The following is a 14453-nucleotide window of genomic DNA, read 5'->3' on the forward strand; positions in this document are numbered from 1 at the left end:
GCCGTTCCCTCTGCCTCGCCCCCTCACTCCTCTTCTCCTGGCTCTGTCCTTTAGGGACACGTCTCCACGAGGCAGACCTGACGGGGCCCCGCTCCTCAGAGCACGGGCCACAGGCCCTCGCAGTATTTGCTGAACAGCCTTAGCACCACGGCTGGCTCCTCGGATTTCCCCCGTGCGGTTAGGGACTGAGACGGTCTTGCTTCTGTCTTTCTCGTTCCCGGCCCGGTGCCTGGCACCCAGCAGGGCCTCAGTCAACGTTTATCGCATCCAGTTGAAGATGAGTAGGCAGAAAGCCTCCTCCCACCCCATCCTGTGAGACCTGGCTTGGGGTGGACGCCTCCAACGTGCCCTCCTAGGACACAAGCTCTCCTGCCCGTGCATGTTGAGACCCATGAGTGGCCTTGGGGTTGGGGGGCATTTGAATCCAGAGGCTGGCCTTCTGACCTCTGTGACCAAGAGCCACAGGGACTCCCCGAGGCCCAGCTCAGGGAACTAGTGGAGCGAGGCCTCTAGCGCCTCCATGGTTCCCAGCCCTGGTGCTCACTTGCTCTCTGGGGCTCGGCTTCCCCACCTCGAGCGCTTGGTCAGCATCTCGAAGCTCACCCCGGGGGCAGGGTCTTTAGAACTCCCAAAGGCAGGGACAGAGCAGTGGCCAAATGGTGACCCTCCCTCTCAGGCAAAGGGTCACCGGGCCAAGACCAATGGAGGGGGACAGGGTCCTGGAGCCCTGGGCATTAACTCTTCTGCTGGATGATCAGGAGATCTGGGGAGGTTCTAGGGTGGGGAACGGGTGGCAGGGGACTCTGGGTAGCCATGCAGGCCCAGAGAGGGCAAAGACCTATCCAGGGTTGCCCAGCATGGCCAGAAATGGGGCAGGAAGGAGGGCAAGCTAAAGGCACAGAGAGGCTGCAAACGTCCTCTCTCTCCACCTGCCAGGTTCCTACATTCCACAGGCAGCAGCCCGGGGCGTGACCCCCCAGGAGTGGCGGCCCATCCGGCTGAGAAGCAGCCCCCCACCCAGTGAGCCCCGGAGGACGAGCTACATGCCGGCCCCTGCCGATGAGAACTTCCCTGAAGAGGAAGAGGAGGAGGATTGGGAGCCACCAACTAGGTCTGTGGTGGGAATGCCCCGAGGGAGGAGACAGTCATGGTCTCGTGGCTGGGATGGGTGAAGGTAGCCAGTCCCTGTGCCAAAGCGGTGGGGGCAATGGAAGTGTCTTGTCTGAGCCCTGAGGAGGGGCACCTCCTGGGAGAGAGAGGAAGCATTGAGCAGAGCCATCTCAGCCAGGCCAAGATGGGGGAAGGAGCAAGGGGGTGGAAGGCACAGCAGGGGCAGAGGTGGGGAAGCGGCCTGGTTTGCTTTCCCCACGTCTGGTAATCTGCTGTTCTAAGAAGAACAGCAGACTCAGAACTTGAAGCCAGACCCCCCGACTTAGCCCACATTGCTTGATGGCCTCCTGCCAGGGCCCTTGGTCACAGACACCAGCGCTGGGCCGTGGATGTGGTGGTTTCTGTAGTCTCGTCCCCTGGAGAAGGCTCCTGCAGAGAGCAGGCCCAGAGGAGAAGTGCTGCTCCTTGTCCAGCCCTAGCCCTCTGTTCTCATGTCTGTGCTTTTGGTCAGGTAGTTCCTTCTGCCTCGAATGCCTTTCCCTCTCCCCTCCTGGCCAATACCTACTCATCCTTCAAAACCCAGCTCAAATTCCCCTGCCCCGGGAAGCTTCCCTGACTTTCTCTGGCAGCAGGCATTCCTCCCTCCTTCTGCTGATGCCCACGGCTGCTGTCGCTATCCTCCTGGTGACACTGGCCACCTTGTGTCCACCTGGTTAATTACCTGGCTGTTGTCTCTTCTACGTGGCACCCCAGCTCAGTGCCCGGCACCCAGCAGGTGGTCGTATGTACTGTGTGGATGAATCCACGGCTCCTTAAGAACAGGGGCCACGCCTTATTCACCTCCACAGCCCTGTGCCCGGGGCAGCGGTGCGGGGTGGGGGGGGCCGGCTCAGAGTGTTTGTAGAACTGACTTGAATGGAGAGAATGTCCTTTAACCTCAGTCTTCTCATCTTTAAAATGGGAAGAGGAAGCAATGATTTTGCATCATCGTCCCTGAGGCTCCCTGAGAGAGGAAAGCCTGCGTGCCTTTATAGGAGAGAAAGTGCTTTGCAAGCCACAGCATACCTTATAAACAGCCAGGACTTTGCAGATGGCAAATGGCTTTGTGAACAATGCAGCATGAAAATGTGACTTGTTACCCTTCCGATGAGACTTGATTTTAGAGCTGAGGATGGGGTCATCCAGCCTGTCATGGAAGTTAGGGGGTGGTCTCAACCCCTCCCCAGCACACATGCTCCATCCTCTTCATCCCTGTGTGCTTGCTCGCTCCAGCTCTGTACCCATCACTGTCCTATGGTGCCATGTGTCTGGGTGGGGCCAGGGGCTGTCCTCTGGGGCTGCACCATGAATCTCCTGTTTGTCCTTGTCTGTGTGTCTGTCTGTCTGTCTCTCTTCCCAGGCGTCCTGTGTCACCTCTCTCCACCCCGTCTCATCTGCCCCTGTTCTAACTGGCCACCGGCAGTTCTGGTTGCCCCTAACTGCGTCTTCCCCCCATTCTGTGTCACCAACCACTGCCCTGGGGCCCCAGCACTGCCACCGAGGACGCCTGCCTGCCTACCCGCCTGCCTGCCCACCCTATGGCCCCTCGAGTCCCGAAGACTCCTCAGGCCCCAGCCTGCCTGCCTGCCCACTCGCCCACCGGGAGTTGACGCTCTGGTTCCTACGTTACAGCCCAGCCCCCGGCCCCGCCCGCGAGGAGGGCCTCTGGCATGTGTTCGGGGAAGCCCTCGAAGACCTGGAGTCACGTGGTCAATCAGAGCTGCTGAGGGAACTGGAGGTACGGCCGCCCACCCTGCAGGCCTTCCTGGGCACCCCCGTGTGTGGACACACTGGTGTGTGTGCCCGAGGGAGGCGGGCATGTTGATGGGGTCATGCTCATGAGTAACATGTAGCATGCACTCACCCGGCACCCTCCGTGGAAAGGCGTCTTCACACATGTGCAGACTGTGCATTGACACGTGTGCAAGTGTGACTGAGAGCATTGTGCTGTGGCCTGTCGGGGTGTGTGCGCATACGAACATGTCTGGCATCATCGTGTGTGTGTTAGCAGCCTGTGTGTGTGCATGCATGTGAGCATGCTTGTGCTTACACAAATGTTGAGTGTGTTTTCAGAACACGTGTGTCTGGGTGTACACATTCGGACACAAAGGGGCAGCTCTGGTGTCTGGGTGTGCATGTGCGATACGTGGCTGTGGTTGTGGGCATGCCTGTGGAAGCATGTGGCTGTCACCATCAGTGACAGCTCCGGAGCTGAGCAGTGGGTGCAGCTCTGCGTGAGGCCAGCACTGCCCACGAGGAACAGGCTGCCCGGAGGTCTAGGGAGGATCCCACGGGGTCGTTTCCGAAGCTCCTCCATACTCTGAGAGCAATAATTTAAACTTCTGCTCTATCTGTGGTTTTGCCCCCTTTTATTCCTAATATTGCTGATTGGGGCCATTTTTTTTCCCCCGTCAGTCTTGCCAATTACTAGGCTCTTCAAAAAACCAATTTGGGGCTTTGCTAATTCTCTTTTTTGTTTCCTTGTTTTCTATCTTATTCATTTCTGTGTTTACCTTTGATATTCTGTTCCTTCTACTTGATTTGTGTTTAAGTAGTGATACTTTTCCTGGTTTCTTAGCTCATTAATTTTCAGTTTTTCTTGTTTTCTAACATAGTGCATTTAAAGCATGAATTTACCTGTAAGCACTGTTTTGGCTGTATCCCACAAGTTTTGATTTGAGGCACTTTTATTGCCCATTCAACTTCAAATATTTTTAAAATTTCACTATGATTTTTACTTAAACCCCAGAGTTAAACAGAAGTGTCTTTTTTAAATGCAAAATTTAAAACCAATTCATATTGGCTTTTAATTTTTATGTACTGTGGCCAGAAAATGTATTCAATTTGATATTCAATTTTCAGAGTGTGTTAAGACTTCTTTCTTTGTGGTCTAGTATGTGATCACCTCTAGTAAATGTTTCATATGTGCATGCAAAAGAAGGTGAATTCCCTTTTGTTTGGTGTAGGGTTTTATATAGATCAAGATTGTTAATGAACTTGTTCAAATCTACATCCTTCCGAATTTTATATGCATTATCTTTATTGTTTTTGTTAGCAGTATGATAAAATTCCCATCATGATTGGAGATTTGGCAAAATTCTAGATATTCTGTCAATTTTTGTTTTCTAACCTTTGAGGTTATATTGATAGTTTCGTATAAATTCATGATTGATATAACTTTTTTTTTCCTTTGGTGAAGAAGATTAGCCCTGAGCTAACATCTGTTGCCAATCCTCCTCTTTTTGCTGAGGAAGATGGGCCTTGGGCCAACATCCGTGCCCATTTTCCTCTACTTTATATGGGACGCTGCCCAAGCATGGCTTGATAAGCGGTACGTAGGTCTGCGCCCGGTATCTTAACCTGGGAACCCTGGGCTGCTGAAGCAGAGTGCACAAACTTAACCACTGCACCACCAGACCAGCCCTGTGATCGCTATAACTTTTTGGTGAATTTTTCTTTTTATTATTAATCAGTATCTCTCTCCTTATGTGTTTCCCGCCTTGTTGTTGTTAGTGGTATTGAGTTTATTCCAACTCCTAGTGACCCTCTGTACAGCAGAGTGAACCCTGCCCAGTCTTTTTGCACCATCCTCTCACCTTCCTGCGCTATATCAGACAATGCTCCGCTGTTAGTCATAGGGTTTTCATGGCCAATTTTTTTGGAAGTGGGTGGCCAGATCCTTCTTCCTAGCTGTCTTAGTCTGGAAGCTCTGCTGAAACCTGTCCACCCTGGGTGACCCTGGGTATTTGAAATACTGGTGGCATAGCTTTCAGCAACACAGCAACACACAGCTGCCACAGTATGACAACCAAAACATGGGTGGTGTGGTTCCCCGACCAGGAAATGAACCTGGGCTGTGGCAGTGAGAACGCCAAATCTTAACCACCAGGCCACCAGGGCTGGCTGCTTTCCACCTTAAATTCCATTTTCACCATAATAATATTGTTCCATCAGCTTTATTTTAGTAATATTTCCTGTCTTTTTCCAATTTATTTATTTTCAAACTTACTGTATCATTTTAAGTGTATCTGTTGTGTACTGTATATAGCTGATTTCCCCTCCGATCTAAGAGTCTCTCTTTTTTAAGGCAAGCTTAGTCCATTTATATTTATTGTGATTACTAATATAATTAAGCTTAATTCTAGCATGTAACTTATACTTTCTATTTATCCTGCTTTCTCTATACTTCTTCTAATCTTATATCCTTTCTTTTGTATTTATAAATTTTTCATTCCTGTCCATTCTCTCCACCATCATTTTGGAGATTTTTATAATTTTAATTCTTTTAGTGATTATCCTTGTCATTTGTTTTACTTGTAATATTCCATTTTTACATTTAAAACTTTTTTATTATTACAGAAGTCATACATGTGTATGGTGTAAAATTAGATAAGCAAAGTAAAATCAAAAATAAAATAAGCAAAAATAGAACATAAGACACAACCTTCCCACTACCCATAGATCACCACTGTTACTGCTTAAATGAGTATATGTGTATTTTTAAGATAATGAAATCATGATGTACATGCTTTTTTGTAAGTTGCTTTTTTAGTGAGTTACTCCATTTTTCCATATATGGAACTATCTTTTAAAAATTTTAATCTCTTCTAATACCAAGACCATATTCAGATTTTTCACAGTTGACCCCAAACTTCCAGTTACACCTGGTCTATCCAAACCAGTGTCTAATCCATCGTTGGTACCTGGTTGTCATGCCTCTTAAGTCACTCTTAATTTTAGTCCATGCCTTTTTAATGATGCTGACTTAAAATTTTTGTTTATCAAGATAAAATTCATATAACATAAAATTTACCATTTTAACATGTAAATTGAATATTAAAAGTAAAATGAATTAAAGATAACCACTGACAATTCAGGGGCTTTTATTATATTCATAAATGTTGTGCATCCATCACCAGAACATTTCTGACATCCCAAAAAGAAACCCTGTATTACCCAATTCCTCTTTCCTCCCTCCCCTGGCAATGGCTGAATAATATTCCTTCATCCTTTTTATGGCTGAATAATATTCCATTGTATGGATAGACCACAGCACTGACTTTTTGAAAAGACCAGGCCAGTTGACCTTACCTTAAATTTTCAACATCTTAACTTTATTTTTCTAACTAAGTCTAATCAATACTTTTGGCTTCCTGAATGAGACAGGCACTTTAGAATGCTTCTACTTCATCCAAGCTCTCTCTTCTCATCTCCCAACTTGTTTATAAACTGCTCAAAATGAATGTGAGATTTTAGTCAATACTTAGTTTTATCAGCATGTTTGACCAATTTCTTTGCTTACCATTGCTTCTTGCATTCCACTTTTTTCCTTCTGAACTCATCCTTTAAGATGTTCTTTTAGTAAGGGTCTTTAGGTGGTAAACTCTTTTAGGTTTTGTGTCCTAAAAATGTCTTTATTTCACCCCAACTCTTGAATGATAGTTTAGTTGGGTATGAAATTAAAGTTGTCCGGCACATACAAAACACTTGAAAAATTATAGTTACCATATGTAACAGATTTATGGGATTCCAAGCCATTTCATTCATTCTTCTAATATTTATTTAGTGCTTGCTTTGTGCACTGTACTAGCAATTAGTAATTCAACAACTAAAGAAGACTGAAATGAGCAGTTACATACCATTTTTAAGTTAATAAAATTGTAAATGTTAGGGAAAAAAAGTTTTCCTCGGAGCTTTGAAGATATTATTCAGTCGTCTTCTGGCAACTGTTGTTGCAGCTCTTAGGTACATTGTTGTTCCTTTGAAAGTAACATGCATTTCTTTTCTGCAGCTTTGAGGATTTCTCTTTATCTATGATGGCTGGTTCTTTTGCTATGATATGTCTCAGTGTAAGTTTGTTTTTATTTGTCTTACTAGAGACTCAGTCTGATTTTTCAGTCTGAGCACTCATTTGTTTCCTTCTGTGCTGGAGAACTCCTAGTCATTATCTTTTAAATATTGCCTCTCCTTTATCATCTCCTTCTGGCACTTCTGTTAGGTGTGCATTGCACACCTATCCTCCAGGCATTCTGTCTTCCATGTCACTTAACTTTTCTTCAACGTTTTCTCTACATGGTGTTCTAGATGCTTTCCTTAATCTGTCTTCTGGTTCACTAATTCCTCCTTAGCTGTATTTAGTCTACTGTTTAACCTATTTCCTAAATATTGATTTCAACTTCTACATCTTTCATTTCTATAATTTCTCTTCATTTTTCAAATCTTCATGATCTTTTTTCTTAATGTTTGCTTTTCGTTTTCTTATTTTTCTGCACATTTTAAACAGACTTATTATAAAGTTTCTTATGATTTCTCTATTTTTTTTCTAGTTCCTTAGGTGTGAATTCATCTATCGTTAGGTCTGTGGGCAGGCGGACTTTTTATTTCATCGTTGTGCTCACTTTCAGCGGGCTCACTCCTGTGGGCGTCCCACGTGTGCTCTCTGTTGTTGAAGCATCTCTGAGGTTGTTCCTGACATGTCCTTACTGGGGCTTTTGAACTGCACCAGCTCCACACCAGCTTTTCATATTAATTTCTCAGCTCAGTGTTTCTGCTGCACTGTTTGTGGACGGCAGATTCTGGCCTCACACTCATGCAGAGCTCACACGAAGGTTCCCGGTTGCTGACAGGTAGTTTCCCCAGCTCACTCCCGTCCTGGTGGCTCCCTTCTGAACCCCTGTGCTGGACGTCCCCATTCAGTGGTGGATGGCACTCCCTAGGCTTCCTGCTTTCAGACAACACTCTCTTTTCCCTGAACAGGTGCCCCAGCTCGTAACATATATGTCTGGTTCCATAGGCCAAATGGTTCGACTCCTGCTCATGCCTGTTTCCAAATTTTTCTTTCTTGCTTTGAAGGTGTTTATTTTTTAAAATGTAATCTACCATCAATTTGGAGGGAGATGTGAGCTTTCTGTATCAGCTCAGTCTGCATCTTAACTGGAAGTCCTACAATTCTACATTTCTAGGGGTCCAAGAGCCTATGACACCTCGACCCTCTGATTCTATTTTTTAATGATTCTATTATCCCAAGATTCTGAGTCTCTGGTCTTTCCTTTTGGAGCCCGGCTCTCCAGGCAGGTGAGGATGAGTTGTGTGAGCTGAGACAGGTGCCTCCATGCCCCTTGTTCAATATCCTCTCCACCGTTCCCTCCCCACCCCAATCCAACAGTTTAGCCCTGAGAAAATTGTTATCATAATCTGCCTTCCCTTTGGGGACCTCTAAAAAACCAAAACTCTCCCTACTCCATTGTCAGATAGAAACTTGCACGAATAGTGGAAACTCAGATACTGTGATGGGCAGGAAGAGAGCAGTTTCTCGGCTGGGGAGATTCCTCTGTGCCTAAGAAATTGTGTAATATCCTATGTAAGAAGTACATCCTCCCTCCCACTAACCCCAGCACCCTGCACCCTCATCTGTGGATTTCTCAGTCTGAACGTGAATAAATTTCCCTCAGGGCCACACCTTTGCTGCTCTCAGCTTAGATCACAGCATTTATGACTGTCACCCCTCTCTCAGCACGCCTTCGATTCATCTCCGAGACTTGTCCTAACTCTGCTCCTTCTGTCCTTCCCTACTGTCACCTCCCTGTCCAGATCACAGTTGTCTTTCACTTGGACAACCACATGGTCCCCAACAGGTCCCCTCCCGGCTTCCATGCCCACCTCTGCAGTCCAGTCTCCACCCAGCAACTGGAAGATGCTCCTAAATCCACCAATCTGATCATGCCCCCCCCACCTCTGCTTAAATTCTTCAGTCTCCCTGCTGCTCTTGGGATAAATGAACATTTCTTAGTGTAGTCCACAGGGTGCAGCAGGATGGCACCCTTGCCCCCCCAGCCTCACCCTGTGCACCCTCTCCAGCCACAGGGCCTTCTTCCAGGTCCCCCCACCACAGGGGCTTTGCACATGCCTTTCCCTCTGCCTGCTGGGGACTCTTCCCTCCACATTTCTTGCTCATCTTTCAGTTCTCAGCTCAGGAAGCTTCCCTGACCCCTCACACTAGACCAGATCCACTGTCCTAGGCCCTCTCCTTCTGAGCATCTGGCCTCTGTGACATTCACTGCTGTGTGTGATTTTATCTTATTTATTTTTGCGATGAGCAAGGTAGCAGAGTGGTTAAGACCCTCTACTTTGGAGCTAGACTTGGAGTTCAAATCTTAAATCTCTCTAAGCCTCAGTTTCCTCATCTGTAAAATGGAAGAAAATAATGGCATTTGCCTGTCTCATAACACTGTAGAGAATGAAAGGAGTTCTATGTGTAAAGGGTTTAGAACTGAGCCCAGCGCAGAGTAAGTGCTAGTAATTCAGGGCCAATGATTATTATTCTGATTGCTAGTGCGATTGATCAGTTCCTCCTCGCCCTCGCCCACCATCAGGCTGGGAGCCCCAGGAGGGCAGGGACCTCGTCTATTCTGTTCACCACTGTGGCCTTGAAGGCTTGCACTTAGTAGGTGTCCATAGATGCTGACAGCAAACAGCGAGAGAGCGTCTGAGTGAAGAGCTCTGTCCCTGCAGGCATCCATCATGACGGGCACCGTGCAGAGCGTGGCCCTTCAGGGCAGGCCTGGCCGCCGGCCCTGGCAGAGGGGCCGGGAGGTACGAACTTCCCCCGAAGCGATGCAGGAGCTGCTGCTGCCGACACCCTTGGAGATGCACAAGGTGGGTGCCAGGGCTGGGCGCAGGAGGCTGGACGCACATCTTGGTGCAAGGACCACTCGCTGTGGGCTCCAGAGGGGCCCCACCCCTCAGGGCTTCATCCTCCTCCACCATAAGTCAGGGATTTTGTACTAGGTTGAATTTTCCAAAACTCCTGTCATTCGAGTGATACACACACGTGCACACACACACATAAACACACCTGTGATATACACCGGGCTATTATTAATATTTTTCTTTAAGCAGACTCACTTTTTCCCCTCTGAAGTTATTGTGTGTGTGTATGTGTGTGTGTGTGTATATAATATATATGAAATATAAAGTCTTATGTATATTATATGTATGTATATATATCAGTACCTTAAATGAGAAACCAGCATTTTTGCCATCTATAGGTTATTATATAGAAAAATAAAACACAGAGGAGAAAACAAATCCACTTGCCCAATAGCCCTCAGAAGCCTCTGAGCCTAAAGCCAGCTCTTTGGTAAATTGGGAGATGAGCAGGTGTTAGAAGGCAGTGAAAACACACCGGGACTTGCTCCTGGATGGAAGCCAGAGGACTGAAAAGGAGCCCCCTTCCCGAGGGCCTCCGTGGGACCGAGTGCTGTGAACTGGGGGGTCTCCTGGGTGGAGGGGGCTCGGGGCAGGACAGCTGGGCCATGGCATCGGATGCCAGACCACGGGATTCCGGCTACTGTGGGAGGCTGAGGGCAAAGCTCAGAGCTCCAGGGATCTCCTCCTCCTGCTTGCAGGTGACCCTGCACAAGGACCCCAAGCAGAATGACTTTGGTTTCAGCGTGTCAGACGGCCTCCTGGAGAAGGGCGTCTATGTCCACACTGTGCGCCCTGATGGACCAGCCCAACGTGGGGGCCTCCGGCCCTTCGACAGAGTCCTGCAGGTAATCCTGGGGTGGGGGCAGCATGGATGGAGTGGCCTGTCCTAGCTTCAGCGTGGGGGAAGAGCCACCACTTCTACCCTGGCTGAGTGGCTTCGGGCAGGTCTCCAGCCCTCTCTGAGCCCCAGCTTCCTCCCCTGTGAAAAGGGAAGGTATTAGTCGGGTTAGGCTGAGTTATGTTGCAGTAACACACATAAACACTTATCACATCCACGACATGGTCATAGTGGGCCGCATGGGCCTCGCTCCGCCTGGGCTGATGGAGGCTCCACCCTTTTGTAATCGCCTCAGACTCCACGGCAGAGGAAACCAGACTGAAAAATTGCACATGGGTTTTTTTCTGCCTTCACTCAGAAGCAACACCTGTCACTCTCCTTCATAGCTTATTGGCCAGAACTAGTCACGTGACCTCACTAACTGCAGGGGAGCCTGGGAAATGTGGGTGAGCAGATGGAAAGCTGTGGGGCATCCCAGCACAGACACCCTGGGCCACCCTTCCCACGTCCCAGCTACTTTTGTTCCCTCGGTGTGATTTCCACCATATTTATGCTCAATTTACTGAATATATGTTTTCTCCAAATTGATGGAGTTTTTTCAACTTAAATTTATTTTAAAAAGGAAAATTTCATTTCAGTTAGGAATGAAAACCCAGCACCCCTTGCTTGAAATAGAAGGTCGATGTAAAATACAAATAAAACAGAAACAACACAATGTCACAGAATTGTAGGCAGGAGGCTGTGTGTGTGTGTACCCTTTCGTGTGAACAAGGGCGAGAACAGGTGGTAGAGAGGGCTGCAAGATGCCCTAGCACTCCCCTAGGACTTTCTCTTGATAAAACCTAATCAGGATTGGAAGAGTTAAAGGAAGAATGGCTGCCTCCGCGTCAGGGTTCCAGATTTTCCCTGGGTCTGGACTGGAACAGGGCCCGCATTTTAGGAAATCCCACAATTCCCACCCCCTTCAGCCCAGGCTGAGCTGACGCGGGTCTGTCCCCTTGGCTCTGCACCACGCAGGTCAACCAGGTTCGCACACGGGACTTCGACTGCTGCCTGGCGGTGCCGCTGCTGGCTGAGGCGGGTGACGTCCTGGAGCTGGTCATCAGCCGTAATCCGCTGGCCCAGAGCAGCCGGGCCCCGCGAGCGCCAGGCCCCAGTAGCCCCCGGATGCTCTGAAGTCAGTGCATGATCCGGACACCCAAGGGGCCACCCAGGCAGATCTGGATCCCAGACCTGTAGCTGGGCTGGAGAAGTGCCACCCCCTTGTCCATCTGTTGGTCTGGCAGGCTCTGAGCTGCGGACAGGACTTTGTCTCTGTTCTTTGGTTCTGTGGTAACTGCGGTGCCAGGGAGTCAGGTCCCTGCCCCAGTTGGAGTGACATCTAGGTCTTTCTCCATGTTGGGTCTCCAAGATACCCAGAGGTGCCCAGCCCAATAGGGGTTGAGACAGTCTGCTCAACTAGGAGAAAAGGGTCCTGGGTGGGGGCCCAGGTCCCTGCAGGGTCTCCTTAGAAGGGTGTCCGGTGTGGAGAATGTCTGGCTCAGTGAGGGAATGCTTTCTCCCAGCACAGTTTTCGAGCTGTCATGAGCTGCCAGGGAGGGGTGAGCTCCCTGTCACAGGAGGTGAGCAAGTGGGAGCTGTGTAGCCCCAGTGCAGTCACAGACTAAGGTGGAAGACATTGTGGTGATGCTTCCATACTGGCACAGGTGGTTAGTTTCCTGACAGGGGGAGCATTTAGGGCGAGGCTGGGGGCCACTTCATCTAGAGAGCCGACTGCCAGGAGGGATGTCGCTTGGGGTAGGAGCCTACCTCCTTCCCTTCTCCAGAGTTCTCGTGTCTGGGACTTGCTGGTTCCGAGATTCTCGGATCCCGAGCTTCCCCACTTAGGAGATTGTGAGCGTGGGCGTCCAGACTCCCAGGAAGGGCTGGCCCGTTGGTTATGAAAGTCAGTGATTTTTTCATGCCTGTGTCTGTTCTGAGACGGCAGTTCTGGGCCTGTCAGGCAAGCCCAGCGTCAGGCCTCTGGCTCAGTGCCTCCTGCTGCTTTTGTAGGACGCGTGGCCGCAGGCCCGTCCGCATACACCCCTCTCAGCCCAGGCCCCTCAGTGGGGAGGAGTCATTTGGGGACAAAAGACCCGAGACGTTTCGTTCACCTGCCATTTCAGTGAAGATGGGAAACCACGGAAATATGATCTGTGGGCTGATACAGCTCCTCTCCAGTGTCTGAATTGGTGGAGGAGGAGAAGGAGGGAGAGAGAAGCCCAGAGATGGAGAGAGAGAGAGATAGCCTAGAAAGATGGGCTGTTCTCTCTCACGCCGAATGGCAGCAATGTCCAAAGTGGTCATTCAAAGAAGTTTAATCCCACTTGAAATCTGGAAGCAACAGCATTCCTTAAAATTGTTTTCCTCATTTCCTGAAAACCAGAAACCCCTTTACTTTTGAGACGGGCACGGGGTCTCACGTGGTGGTCTGGGCTGCGGCCCCTGTGATGGAGGGGGGCAGGCGGGATTCACCCAGGTCTGGGGATTTACATTGTCCCTGCCCAGCTCTTAACGGGGTCTCAGGAAAACGGGGGGCAACCACTCCCACCTGCATCCTCTTCCACCCCTGCGTCCCCTGGAGGCCCAAAAAACACTCCTCCACTCAAGGGACTGGACGGGGGGGTCAAGAGGTCTGTGTTTTTTGCCCTGGGTCACTGCTTGGTGGCTCTGTGACCCCCTCCAAGTCTGACCCCCTCTGGACAATCAAGGGGTCAATCAGTCTCTGAGCAGGTACTGGTCTCCTTTTCACAGCCAGACCATCTCTGCCCACTGAGGCCCACTCGGCACCCTGCCCACACTCTCCCGGAGAGCCTGCCTCCCCTCCCTCTACCCTCCCTTTCCCCATGCCCTGCCCCTCCGCACCCTCCCTGGAGAGCCCTTCGTGCCACGGCTGGACTGCCCAGTGCCTCTGCTACCTTCAATTCCTGTGTAAACATCCACCCAGGGTGAAAGGGCACTGCCCACCCATCACAGGGACACCAAGCAAAAGCCAAGAGTCCTCAGCTTAGGGGTTGGGGGCGGCACAGCAGAGACACGGCCACTGGCGGCCTCAGCTGTGTGACTTTAGGCAAGTGGCCCAGACTGTGGGCCTCTGTCAAGTGACGGGGCCTCTTGGCTTGGGAAAGCTGCATCCGACTGCAGGTGAGGGAAGCTGTGTCCCGACCCTGACTGCCGCCCCCTCCCTCCTCAGCTGAGGCCTCCCCATTCCTCCAGACATATGCAACCAGGCCCGGCGGTGGGCTCCCCGCGCCGGCCTGCTCATATGCAATATTTCTCCTAGCTTCTCATGGGGGTGGTTCGCCCTACACCTGATGCTTCCTGACACCCATTCCTGGTGAGCTCCTGCCTGCCTATGCATTTCGGTTACAGCCCCTGCGACGTGCCCCCTGCACCCCTGAAAGCTGTATTTTTCTCCGGCTGAGATCAGAACATATTCCTTGTGAAGTATTTTTCTACATGGGGTTTTCTTAGGGCTCTCGGGAAGCACAACATGCCGAGGGGCTGCACTGCAAGGCTGTTTGGGGTCTGTTTGGGGCCTACATGTAAATCTCTGCCACCAGGGTTATGGTGACTTGGGAGTGGTGGGTGGGGTGCTATTAGGATGATTTGTGTTTTTTTAATAAAATTACTTAAATGCACTTGGAGTGTCTGCTTTTTTTGAATCATAGGCTGGCAGGAGTCAGCTTGTTTGGATCTTATGCTATCTCACCTGGTT

General features: G+C 49.7%; 1 protein-coding gene across 3 annotated transcripts in view; it reads left to right on the top strand.

Annotated features, from left to right (window-relative positions):
- The window catches only part of GRIP2 (glutamate receptor interacting protein 2), a 98068-nt gene extending 83754 nt beyond the window's left edge, over positions 1-14314 (top strand). For 2 of the 3 annotated variants that reach the window (XM_087431571.1, XM_087431572.1), the window contains exons 20-24: positions 937-1111; positions 2782-2887; positions 9661-9804; positions 10557-10703; positions 11714-14314. In XM_087431571.1, coding sequence (XP_087287697.1) covers positions 937-1111; positions 2782-2887; positions 9661-9804; positions 10557-10703; positions 11714-11872 — 731 coding nt within the window. In that variant the 3' untranslated portion in view covers positions 11873-14314. Of the gene's footprint in view, positions 1-936; positions 1112-2509; positions 2888-9660; positions 9805-10556; positions 10704-11713 lie in introns of those variants that run through there. The other variant, XM_087431574.1, reaches the window with a different exon arrangement.
- The last annotated feature ends 139 nt before the right edge of the window (positions 14315-14453 follow it).

The sequence above is a fragment of the Ceratotherium simum genome, chromosome 5 (genome assembly GCF_057802395.1).
Source record: "Ceratotherium simum simum isolate JZ-2026a chromosome 5, ASM5780239v1, whole genome shotgun sequence".
Taxonomy (NCBI): domain Eukaryota; kingdom Metazoa; phylum Chordata; class Mammalia; order Perissodactyla; family Rhinocerotidae; genus Ceratotherium; species Ceratotherium simum.